Genomic DNA, 13,318 nt, shown 5'->3' with positions numbered 1-13,318 from the left:
TTCCCTCTCATTGTGTTTTGTGTGTTTTTTTTTTAATGAAGATGTTTACAATAGTTTATTTTAGGTTATTTCCAATTTTTCACCAGTTTAAAAAATTAACCAACTCAATGAAACCTTGTGAATACAACGTTCTCATTGTGGTTTTAATTTTCATTTCTTTAATGGCTTTTAATGCTGAACATCTTTCATGTGGTTATCTGCCATACTTATATCCTCTTAGGTAAAATGTCTGTTCATACTTTTTGTCCATTTTCTAATTGGATTGTTTATTTTTTTAATGTTCAGTTTTGAGAATTCTTTTTATATTCTAGATGCAAGTCCTTTGTCAGAAATGTTTTTTCCAAATATTTTCTCCCAGTATATAGCTTGTTTTCTTGCTTTTTTCTTTTTTTTGAAATTAATTAATTAATTAACTTATTTATGGCTGCATTGGGTCTTCGCTGCTGCACGCGGGCTATCTCTAGTTGCGGCGACCAGGGGCTACTCTTCATTGCGGTGCGCGGGCTTCTCATTGTGGTGGCTTCTCTTGTTGCGGAGCACGGGCTCTAGGCATGCAGGCTTCAGTAGCTGTGGCACGCGGGCTCAGCAGTTGTGGCTCACAGGCTCTAGAGCGCAGGCTCAGTAGTTGCGGTGCATGGGCTTAGCTGCTCCGCGGCATGTGGGATCTTCCTGGACCAGGGCTCGAACCTGTGTCCCCTGCATTAGCAGGCAGATTTTTAACCAATGCATCACCAGGGAAGCCCTATAGCTTGTTTTTTTCATCCTCTTACCAGGGTCTTTCAAAGAGCAAAAGCTTTTGATTTTGATGTGGGCAATTTATTAATTTTTTTCCATAGGTCATGTTTTTGTTGTCAAATCTGAAAATCTTCTGCCTAGCTTTAGGATATGAAGATTTTCTCCTATTTTTTTCCTAAAAGTTTTATAGTTTTGCATTTTACATTTAAACCTGTGATCCACATTGAATTAATTTTTGTGTAGGATGTGAGGTTTAGGTCAAAGTTCATTCACTTGCCTATGGTTGTCCAATTGTTCTAGCACTATTTGTTGAAAAGGCTATCTTTCTTCCACTGAATTGACTGCTCCTCTGTCAAAAAACAGTTGGATGTTTTTATGTGGTTCTATTTCTGGGTTCTTTATTCTGTTCCATTGATCTATGTGTCTATCTCTCCAACAATAACCACAATGTCTTGATTACAGTAGCTAAATATGAAGTCTTATTAATATTTCATATAGTGATTCCTCCCACTTTATTCCTCTTTTCAAAACTGTTATAGCTATTCTAGAAACTTTGCTTTTTATATAAATATTAGAATCAGCTTGTCATTGTCTAAAAAAAGGCTTGCTTTTTAAAAAATTTTTATTTTATTTATTTTTTTATACAGCAGGTTCTTATTAGTCATCAATTTTATACACATCAGTGTATACATGTCAATCCCAATTGCCCAATTCATCACCCCCCGACTACCGCGGCTTTCCCCCCTTGGTGTCCACACGTTTGTTCTCCACTTCTGTGTCTCAATTTCTGCCCTGCAAACCGGTTCATCTGTACCATTTTTCTAGGTTCCACACATATGCGTTAATATACGATGTTTCTTTTTCTCTTTCTGACTTACTTCACTCTGTATGACAGTCTCTAGATCCATCCACGTCTCAACAAATGACCCAATTTCTTTCTTTTTTATGGCTGAGTAATATTCCATTGTATATATGCACCACAACTTCTTTATCCATTCGTCTACTGGTGGGCATTTAGGTTGCTTCCATGACCTGGCTATTGTTAATAGTGCTGCAATGAACATTGGGGGTGCATGTGTCTTTTTGAATTGTGGTTTTCTCTGGGTATATGCCCAGTAGTGGGATTACTGGATCATATGGTAATTCTATTTTTAGTTTTTTAAGGAACCTCCATACTGTTCTCCATAGTGGCTGTGTCAATTTACATTCCCACCAACAGTACAGGAGGGCTCCCTTTTCTGCACACCCTCTCCAGCATTTGTTGTTTGTAGATTTTCTGATGATGCCCATGCTAACAGGAGTGAGGTGATACCTCTTTGTAGTTTTGATTTGCATTTCTCTAATAATTAGTGATGTTGAGCAGCTTTTCATGTGCTTATTGGCCATCTGTATGTCTTCTTTGGAGAAATGTCTATTTAGGTCTTCTGCCCATTTTTGGATTGGGTTGTTTGTGTTTTTAATATTGAGCTGCATGAGCTGTTTATATATTTTGGAGATTAATCCTTTGTCCGTTGATTCATTTGCAAATATTTTCTCCCATTCTGAGGGTTGCCTTTTCATCTTGTTTATGGTTTCCTTTACTGTGCAAAAGCTTTTAAGTTTCATTAGGTCCCATTTGTTCATTTTTGTTTTTATTTCCATTACTCTAGGAGGTGGATCAAAAAAGATCTGGCTGTGATTTATGTCAAAGAGTGTTCTTCCTATGTTTTCCTCTAAGAGTTTTATAGTGTCCGGTCTTACATTTAGGTCTCTAATCCATTTTGAATTTATTTTTGTGTATGGTGTTAGGGGGTGTTCTAATTTCATTCATTTACATGTAGCTGTCCAGTTTTCCCAGCACCACTTGTTGAAGAGACTGTCTTTTCTCCATTGTATATCCTTGCCTCCTTTGTCATAGATTAGTTGACCATAGGTGCATGGGTTTACCTCTGGGCTTTCGATCTTGTTCCATTGATCTGTATTTCTGTTTTTGTGCCAGTACCATATTGTCTTGATTACTGTAGCTCTGTAGTATAGTCTGAAGTCAGGGAGTCTGATTCCTCCAGCTCCGTTTTTTTCCCTCAAGACTGCTTTGGCTATTCGGGGTCTTTTGTGTCTCCATACAAATTTTAAGATTTTTTGTTCTAGTTCCGTAAAAAATGCCATTGGTAATTTGATAGGGATTGCATTGAATCTGTAGATTGCTTTGGGTAGTACAGTCATTTTCACAATATTGATTCTTCCAATCCAAGAACATGGTATCTCTCTCCATCTGTTGGTATCATCTTTAATTTCTTTCATCAGTGTCTTATACTTTTCTGCATACAGGTCTTTTGTCTCCCTATGTAGGTTTATTTCGAGGTGTTTTATTCTTTTTGTTGCAATGGTAAATGGGAGTGTTTCCTTAATTTCTCTTTCAGATTTTTCATCATTAGTGTATAGGAATGCAAGAGATCTCTGTGCATTAATTCTGTATCCTGCAACTTTACCAAATTCATTGATTAGCTCTAGTAGTTTTCTGGTGGCATCTTTAGGATTCTCTATGTATAGTATCATGTCATCTGCAAACAGTGACAGTTTTACTTCTTCTTTTCCGATTTAGATTCCTTTTATTTCTTTTTCTTCTCTGATTGTCATGGCTAGGACTTCCAAAACTATGTTGAATAATAGTGGTGAGAGTGGACATCCTTGTCTTGTTCCTGATCTTAGAGGAAATGCTTTCAGTTTTTCACCATTGAGAATGATGTTTGCTGTGGGTTTGTCATATATGGCCTTTACTATGTTGAGGTAGGTTTCCTCTATGCCCACTTTCTGGAGAGTTTTTATCATAAATGGGTGTTGAATTTTGTCAAAAGCTTTTTCTGCATCTATTGAGATGATCGTAAGGTTTTTATTCTTCAATTTGTTAATATGGTGTATCACATTGATTGATTTGCGTATGTTGAAGAATCCTTGCATCCCTGGGATAAATCCCACTTGGTCATGGTGTATGATCCTTTAATGTGTTGTCAGATTCTGTTTGCTAGTATTTTGTTGAGGATTTCTGCATCTATATTCATCAGTGATATTGGTCTGTAATTTTCTTTTTTTGTAGTGTCTTTGTCTGGTTTTGGTATCAGGGTGATGGTGGCCTCATAGAATGAGTTTGGGAGTGTTCCTTCCTCTGCAATTTTTTGAAAGAGTTTGAGAAGGATGGGTGTTAGCTGTTCTCTAAATGTTTGATAGAATTCGCCTGTGAAGCCATCTGGTCCCAGGCTTTTGTTTGTTGGAAGATTTTAAATCACAGTTTCAATTTCATTACTTGTGATTGGTCTGTTCATATTTTCTATTTCTTCCTGCTTCAGTCTTGGAAGGTTATACCTTTCTAAGAATTTGTCCATTTCTTCCAGGTTGTCCATTTTATTGGCATAGAGTTGGTGGTAGTAGTCTCTTAGGATGCTTTGTATTTCTGTGGTGTCTGTTGTAACTTCTACTTTTTCATTTCTAATTTTATTGATTTGAGTCCTCTCCCTCTTTTTCTTGATGAGTCTGGCTAATGGTTTATCAATTTTGTTTATCTTCTCAAAGAACCAGCTTTTAGTTTTATTGATCTTTGCTACTGTTTTCTTTGTTTCTATTTCGTTTATTTCTCCTCTGATCTTCATGATTTCTTTCCTTCTGCTAACTTTGGGTTTTGTTTGTTCTTCTTCCTCTAGTTCCTTTAGGTGTAAGGTTAGATTGTTTATTTGAGATTTTTCTTGTTTCTTGAGGTAGGCTTGTATAGCTATAAACTTCCCTCTTAGAACTGCTTTTGCTGCATCCCATAGGTTTTGGATTGTCGTACTTTCATTGTCATTTGTCTCTAGGTATTTTTTGATTTCCTCTTTGATTTCTTCAGTGATCTCTTGGTTATTTAGTAATGTAGTGTTTAGCCTCCATGTGTTTGTCTTTTTTACGTTTTTTTCCCTGTAATTCATTTCTAATCTCATAGCGTTGTGGTCAGAAACGATGCTTGATATGATTTCAATTTTCTTAAATTTACTGAGGGTTGATTTGTGACCCAAGATGTGATCTATCCTGGAGAATGTTCCGCGTGCACTTGAGAAGAAAGTGTAATCTGCTGTTTTTGGATGGAATGTCCTATAAATATCAATTAAATCTATCTGGTCTATTGTGTCATTTAAAGCTTCTGTTTCCTTATTTATTTTCATTTTGGATGATCTGTCCATCGGTGTAAGTGAGGTGTTAAAGTCCCCCACTATTATTGTGTTACTGTCGATTTCCTCTTTTACAGCTGTTAGCAGTTGCCTTAAACGTATTGAGGTGCTCCCATGTTGGGTGCATATATATTTATAACTGTTATATCTTCTTCTTGGATTGATCCCTTGATCATTATGTAGTGTTCTTCCTTGTCTCTTGTAACATTTTTTTTTTTTAAACTTTTGGGTTTATTTATTTATTTATGGCTGTGTTGGGTCTTCGTTTCTGTGCGAGGGCTTTCTCCAGTTGCGGCAAGTGGGGGCCACTCTTCATCGCGGTGTGCGGGCCTTTCATTATTGCGGCCTCTCTTGTTGCGGAGCACAGGCTCCAGACGCGCAGGCTCAGTAATTGTGGCTCACGGGCCCAGGTGCTCCGCAGCATGTGGGATCTTCCCAGACCAGGGTTCTAACCCGTGTCCCCTGCATTAGCAGGCAGATTCTCAACCACTGCGCCACCAGGGAAGCCCTCTTGTAACATTCTTTAATTTAAAGTCTATTTTATCTGATATGAGTATTGCTACTCCAGCTTTCTTTTGATTTGCATTTGCATGGAATATCTTTTTCCATCCCCTCACTTGCAGTCTGTATGTGTCCCAGGTCTGAAGTGGGTCTCTTGTAGACAGCATACATATGGGTCTTGTTTTTGTATCCATTCAGCAAGCCTGTGTCTTTTGGTTGGAGCATTTAATCCATTCACGTTTAAGGTAATTATCGATATGTATGTTCCTATGACCATTTTCTTAATTGTTTTGGGTTTGTTTTTGTAGGTCCTTTTCTTCTCTTGTGTTTCCCACTTAGAGAAGTTCCTTTAGCATTTGTTGTAGCGCTGGTTTGGTGGTGCTGAATTCTCTTAGCTTTTGCTTGTCTGTAAAGCTTTTGATTTCTCCATTGAATCTGAATGAGATCCTTGCCGGGTAGAGTAATCTTGGTTGTAGGTTCTTCCCTTTCATCACTTTAAGTATATCATGCCACTCCCTTCTGGCCTGTAGAGTTTCTGCTGAGAAATCAGCTGTTAACCTTACGGGAGTTCCCTTGTATGTTATTTGTTGTTTTTCCCTTGCTGCTTTCAATAATTTTTCTTTGTCTTTAATTTTTGTCAATTTGATTACTATGTGTCTCAGTGTGTTTCTCCTTGGGTTTATCCTGTATGGGACTCGCTGCGCTTCCTGGACTTGGGTAGGTATTTCCTTTCCTATGTTAGGGAAGTTTTCGACTATAATCTCTTCAAATGTTTTCTCGGGTCCTTCCTCTCTCTCTTTTCCTTCTGGGACCCCTATAATGTGAATGTTGTTGTGTTTAATGTTGTCCCAGAGGTCTCTTAGGCTGTCTTCATTTCTTTTCATTCTTTTTTCTTTATTCTGTTCTGCAGCAGTGAATTCCACCATTCTGTCTTCCAGGTCACTTATCCGTTCTTCTGCCTCAGTTATTCTGCTACTGATTCCTTCTAGTGTAGTTTTCATTTCAGTTATTGTATTGTTCATCTCTGTTTGTTTGTTCTTTCATTCTTCTAGGTCTTTGTTAAACATTTCTTGCATCTTCTCGATCTTTGCCTCCATTCTTTTTCTGAGGTCCTGGATCATCTTCACTATCATTATTCGGAATTATTTTTCGTGAAGGTTGCCTATCTCCACATCATTTAGTTGTTTTTCTGGGGTTTTATCGTGTTCCTTCATCTGGTACATAGCTCTCTGCCTTTTCATCTTGCCTATCTTTCTGTGAATGTGGTTTTTGTTCCACAGGCTGCAGGATTGTAGTTCTTCTTGCTTTTACTGTCTGCCCTCTGGTCTGTTTTTTTAAACTTTAAAAAATTGGGGTAAATATATATTAAGATAAAATTTACCATTTTTACCATTTTTAAGTAAATGATTCAATACACTTAAGCACAGATGCTGCCAAGATTAGAAAAGAGGACAGTGTGAACAACTTTGTGTCAATACATTTGAAAACATATGAAATAAATTAACATCTAAAAAAAATTATGTTAAGTAATGCAAATAGAGAGAGAATATCCAAAACATCCCGTAACTATTAAAGAAGTTGAATCAGCAGTTAAAAAAGAAAATAAAACACCAGAATCAAATGATTTTACAAGAGGGATCTATCAAGTATGCAAGGTTCATATAATTCTAATCTTATATAACCTCTTCCAGAAATGAGAAAGAGAGATAACTCCTCAATTTATAAATAAAGGTTTGTTTAACTTTGATATAAAAACCATAACAAAGACAGGAAAGGAAAATTACTGGACTTTCTCACTCATGAGATAGATACAAAATTCTAACCAAAATATTAGCAAACTGAGTCTAGCAACACATAAAGTAAAAAATCATATATCATGCCAAGTCAGGTTTATTCCAGAAATGCAAATAATTTCCAGGGTCCTGGCTTATGCAATAGGACAAATAGTGGTGCCATTCACTAGAAAGGAAGCACAGGGTTTGGGGCTAAGATCACAAGAATGACTCCCTGAGTACAGGGAGCCTGTGAATGGCCAGGTAGAGATGCCTAGGCAGCAACCAAGAACACTGGTCTGGAGTTCAAGTGTAAGCAGGGCTGAAGACAGAGTACTGAGAATCACCAGTACAGAAGTAGTACAATAAGTCTTACAAGTGGGATAAAGACAGAGGAGAACCATGGCTTGAATCTCAGACAACCTCAGTGTTTAAGGAAGAAGATTCCTTAAAAAGACAGGCCAGAGAATCAGGGAAAGGACCAGGAAGGCAGGAAAGATACTGACTCAAATCATGCAATGAGAAGGAGAACGGGACTAAAGAATTCAGTCACTAGAGTCCACCGTGGCAGGCAGCTTCAGGATGTGGTGAAGGAGGAAGGCAGACTGTTGCAGGCTGATGGGTGAATGGATAAGAGGAAACAAACAGGGAGTGTGGTCAATGCTTATAAGAAGGCTAGCTGGGAAGGGAAGCAGAGAGTGTGCAAGAACAAAGGAAGAAGCAGATTAGAGGGTAAACAAATCTGTGGACCATCTAAATAGAAAAAGAGGGTGGTGAGAAAAAAATACAACACAGAGCCTGTCCTCCACATTCCAGAAAGGAAAAGAGTGACTGACTGCTCTTTAGTTACAGTCCCAAGGCATGAACACATACCCACCAGAACCAGATTTCAAGCCCATCCCAAATGATCAGTGGCGACTTGCTCCACTTGATCACGCTACTGAAAGTTGGCAAGCAGTCAGAGCCCCAGTCTAGTGACCACGTTTCCACGGCTAAAGGTGAACCAGTCGTTCCAAAGTCCACGCTTAGACACAGATGTAAAGAACAAACGTATGGACACCAAGGGGGGGAAAAGGGGGGTGGTGGTGGTGGGATGAATTGGGAGATTGGGATTGACATATATACACTAATATGTATAAAATAGATAACTAATAAGAACCTGCTGTATAAAAAATAAATTAAACAAACAAACAAACAAAAGTCCACCCTTCCCGGAACTCCACACCTTTACCCAAAATGAAGGGGGTTAAAGCAGAAAGTGCTGAGGCAAGGCCTCAAAGACATAGTGGCAGATGCTTATAAAGAGCACAAATGGGGCCATGGGTCAAGCCTGGATAAGAGGGAGTGCACTGGTCCCCTGGGAACAGAGAAAAGGAGCAGGTTGATAGCAGCAGTGGCTGCAGCAGGCAACATGAACCCTTAGACCTACCCTTTCAGGTCACATGTACAAAGAATCTAAGTCGTGGAGAGGCTACAGGAATTGTACAAGAGCAAGCCAGGACTCAAACCTGCATCTGTCTGACTATAAGGCCTAAACCCTTAAGGCGACCTTATACTGTCCCCCACTGTGTCTCCATTACCCTCCATCCTATGCTCCTTTAAAACCTGATAGCATTTTGGGGATCTTCTCATATGGCACTTTCCATACTCCAGCTTTCACTGGTTATGTGTGTTTGCTTCATTTATATACACCTTACTCATTCCAGAATTGAAGCTCTTTGTGTAGCTCTACAGGCTTTTTAGTGACAAGTCCTTAATGAAGAAATAAATACAGTTGTAATTACCAAATCTGTTATATATCGACTTGCTTTCAAAAGTGCTTACAGGGACTTCCCTGGTGGCACAGTGGTTAAGAATCCGCCTGCCAATGCAGGGGACACGGGTTTGATCCCTGGTCCAGGAAGATCCCACATGCCGCGGAGCAACTAGGCCCGTGAGCCACAACTACTGAGCCTGCGCTCTAGAGCCCACAAGCCGCAACTACTGAGCCCACGTGCCACAACTACTGAAGCCCATGCACCTAGAGCCTGTGCCCCGCAATGAGAAGCCACCACAGTGAGAAGTACCACAACAGAGTAGCCCCCGCTCGCTGCAACTAGAGAAAGCCCGTGTGCAGCAACAAATACCCAACTCAGCCAAAAATAAATAAATAAAAATAAATTTATTTTTAAAAGTGCTTATAAATTTCCTTCATAAGTGATTTAAGGCAGCCCTACTACAATCTTCTTTTATGGTATGTGCTCAGCACTCCTTTACCACAGATATTACAAAGGCAAAACAATATTAATATTGTACATCTCATTTACTGCAAGTTACAGATTAGTGAATTTAGTTTCACTACAGACATTTCACCATCTTTGCAAGTATAAGACTAAAAAGCACTTCTTACCTGAATTTTGATGGGCCAGGTGAAATTACTGACATAAACAAAGAAAGTGATATTTGGGTGGTTGCGAAAATCAAACTTCTCATTAGAGAAACTATCTTTGTACTCCTTAATGTTTGTTTTTGAAACAACAGGCATCTCTTCTCCAGCCTGGGTTCCAGCTGTTAGGAAGAAAAGAATGAAATAAAGAGACTTTTTTTTGGGGACCGAATCTGCCCTCACTAATAATAATGATAATAGTTAGCATTTATTAAACACTATGTTCCAGAAATGGCCTTTAAGAGCTCAATCTCATTTAATTCTAACAACTATTATCCTCATTTACACATCAGAAAACTCAGGTTCAGGAAAATTAAGTAACTTGGCTCAGGTCACATAGCCAGGAAGTACAGTTGGGATTTGAAGCTGGGAGGGCTGATACACAAGCCTATGCCCTTAACCCAAATGGCTTTACCAGGATCCCCTACAACTCCTCCCACAGAAACAGGCTACATGTGGCTTTGAAAATCCAGATACCACTAGAATCCTATTAACAAGCAATGGCATTCACTCTGCCCACAACACTTCCCTTGCTTTGCACTGCCCCCTTAAACCTGTTTGGCAGTGCTCTAGATCCCCCATACCAGGGACACGGATTCAGCCCTCACTTTTTAACTAGCAGTGACTGCAAGTCTCAACAGCAGCAGGGAGGAAGGAGCTCTAGCGGTCACTCAGTCCCTTCTGCTACCAGCTACAACTGACTCTAAATCCCCCCAATCTGATATAAACCTATCCTATTCCCAGGCAGTCCTTCAACATTCCACATTGTCCCTCAGCCAGGAATTCTAGTGTTTATAAAGATTCATGAAATAGGCTTTTCCCATGTCTGAGTTAAATCCTGTGACTGAAGCCAGACTGGCTGGTCCTCATTGAGACTGTCATTGTAAATCAATCACATACTCAGGGATGCCACCTTTCTCCAAACAAAGGCTCTGATAATTCAGACTTTTCCTTAAAGGCCTCTCTTCACTGCAAGTTTCTGAACCTTTTCTGAATTCTACACAATCTTTTAAGATATGATGAACACAAAGTGATGTGCAAAGTAATGTTTTTATTTTGTTTCAGTCTAATTGATTGTGTTTTGACCAAAGAACAGTATTGTGATAGTAATAATGATGATGAAACATAATTACCATTTGATGAGAATATCCCATGTTTCTAGCACTTACACTGAGTACTTCATTTATTATCTCATTTAATCCTCAGAACATTCTACACGGCTGGGTGTTTTTATTACACCATTTCATACCTGCGGAAACTGGCTCAGAAAACAAGTAACAGGGGGAATTCAAATCTAGGTCCGCTGAGCTACATTCTTAACCACTACATCAGGGCCACCCATTCTTTCTTTAGATTTTCTGCTCAGAAGATCTTTAGTAAATCACTGTAAGATAAACAAGACAGCAACAGCTGTGCTCTTAGAGCTTTATTTAATTCCCAAAGTACATTTTCCCCTGTACCTACTAAAATCTCATTCTATTAAAAATGTTTCCATTTCTTATGGACAACGTGGAAGAAATGGACAAATTTTTAGAAAGGTATAACCTTCCAAGACTGAACCAGGAAGAAACAGAAAATATGAACAGACGAATCACAAGTAATGAAATTGAAACTGTGATTAAAAATTTTCCAACAAACAAAAGTCCAGGACCAGATGGCTTCACAGGTGAATTCTATCAAACATTTAGAGAAGAGCTAACACCTATCCTTCTCAAACTCTTCCAAAAAATTGCAGAGGAAGGAACACTCCCAAACTCATTCTATGAGGCCACCATCACCCTGATACCAAAACCAGACAAAGACACTACAAAAAAAGAAAATTACAGACCAATATCACTGATGAATATAGATGCAAAAATCCTCAACAAAATACTAGCAAACAGAATCCAACAACACATTAAAAGGATCATACACCACAATCAAGTGGGATTTATCCCAGGGATGCAAGGATTCTTCAATATATGCAAATCAATCAATGTGATACACCATATTAACAAATTGAAGAATAAAAACCATATGATCATCTCAATAGATGCAGAAAAAGCTTTCGACAAAATTCAACACCCATTTATGATAAAAACTCTCCAGAAAGTGGGCACAGAGGGAACCTACCTCAACATAATAAAGGCCATATATGACAAACCCACAGCAAACATCATTCTCAATGGTGAAAAACTGAAAGCATTTCCTCTAAGATCAGGAACGAGACAAGGATGTCCACTCTCACCACTATTATTCAACATAGTTCTGGAAGTCCTAGCCACGGCAATCAGAGAAGAAAAAGAAATAAAAGGAATACAAATTGGAAAAGAAGAAGTAAAACTGTCACTGTTTGCGGATGACATGATACTATACATAGAGAATCCTAAAACTGCCACCAGAAAACTGCTAGAGCTAATTAATGAATATGGTAAAGTTGCAGGATACAAAATGAATGCACAGAAATCGCTTGCATTCCTATACACTAATGATGAAAAATCTGAAAGAGAAATTATGGAAACACTCCCATTTACCATTGCAACAAAAAGAATAAAATACCTAGGAATAAACCTACCTAGGGAGACAAAAGACCTGTATGCAGAAAACTATAAGACACTGATGAAAGAAATTAAAGATGATACCAACAGATGGAGAGAGATACCATGTTCTTGGATTGGAAGAATCAACATTGTGAAAATGAGTATACTACCCAAAGCAATCTACAGATTCAATGCAATCCCTATCAAATTACCAATGGCATTTTTTATGGAGCTAGAACAAATCATCTTAAAATTTGTATGGAGACACAAAAGACCCCGAATAGCCAAAGCAGTCTTGAGGCAAAAAAATGGAGCTGGAGGAATCAGACTCCCTGACTTCAGACTCTACTACAAAGCTACAGTAATCAAGACAATATGGTACTGGCACAAAAACAGAAACACAGATCAATGGAACAAGATAGAAAGCCCAGAGATTAACCCACGCACCTATGGTCAACTAATCTATGACAAAGGGGGCAAAGATATACAATGGAGAAAAGACAGTCTCTTCAATAAGTGGTGCTGGGAAAACTGGACAGCTACATGTAAAAGAATGAAATTAGAATACTCCCTAACACCATACACAAAAATAAACTCAAAATGGATTAGAGACCTAAATATAAGACTGGACACTATAAAACTCTTAGAGGAAAACATAGGAAGAACACTCTTTGACATAAATCACAGCAAGATCTTTTTTGATCCACCTCCTAGAGTAATGGAAATAAAAACAAAAATAAACAAGTGGGACCTAATGAAACTTCAAAGCTTTTGCACAGCAAAGGAAACCATAAACAAGACGAAAAGACAACCCTCAGAATGGGAGAAAATATTTGCAAACGAATCAACGGACAAAGGATTAATCTCCAAAATATATAAGCAGCTCATTCAGCTCAATATTAAAGAAACAAACACCCTAATCCAAAAATGGGCAGAGGACCTAAATAGACATTTCTCCAAAGAAGACATACAGGCGGCCACGAAGCACATGAAAAGCTGCTCAACATCACTAATTATTAGAGAAATGCAAATCAAAACTACAATGAGGTATCACCTCACTCCTGTTAGAATGGGCATCATCAGAAAATCAACAAACAACAAATGCTGGAGAGGGTGTGCAGAAAAGGGAACCCTCTTGCACTGTTGGTGGGAATGTAAATTAATACAGCCACTATGGAGAACAATATGGAG

At 38.5% G+C, this 13,318-nt stretch overlaps 1 protein-coding gene across 3 annotated transcripts in view; it reads right to left on the bottom strand.

The window, feature by feature from the left end:
* Nucleotides 1-13,318, bottom strand: part of ATRN (attractin) — a 170,167-nt gene that overhangs the window by 43,278 nt on the left and 113,571 nt on the right. For all 3 annotated transcript variants that reach the window (XM_068524863.1, XM_068524861.1, XM_068524862.1), the window contains exon 24: nucleotides 9,573-9,730. In XM_068524863.1, the coding sequence (XP_068380964.1) occupies nucleotides 9,573-9,730 (158 nt within the window). The remainder of the gene's footprint in view (nucleotides 1-9,572; nucleotides 9,731-13,318) is intronic.

The sequence above is a fragment of the Eschrichtius robustus genome, chromosome 16 (assembly GCF_028021215.1).
Source record: "Eschrichtius robustus isolate mEscRob2 chromosome 16, mEscRob2.pri, whole genome shotgun sequence".
NCBI classification, from domain to species: Eukaryota; Metazoa; Chordata; class Mammalia; order Artiodactyla; family Eschrichtiidae; genus Eschrichtius; species Eschrichtius robustus.
The sequence above is the reverse complement of the archived record's forward strand: the minus strand, read 5'-3'. Positions and strand labels throughout refer to the sequence as shown.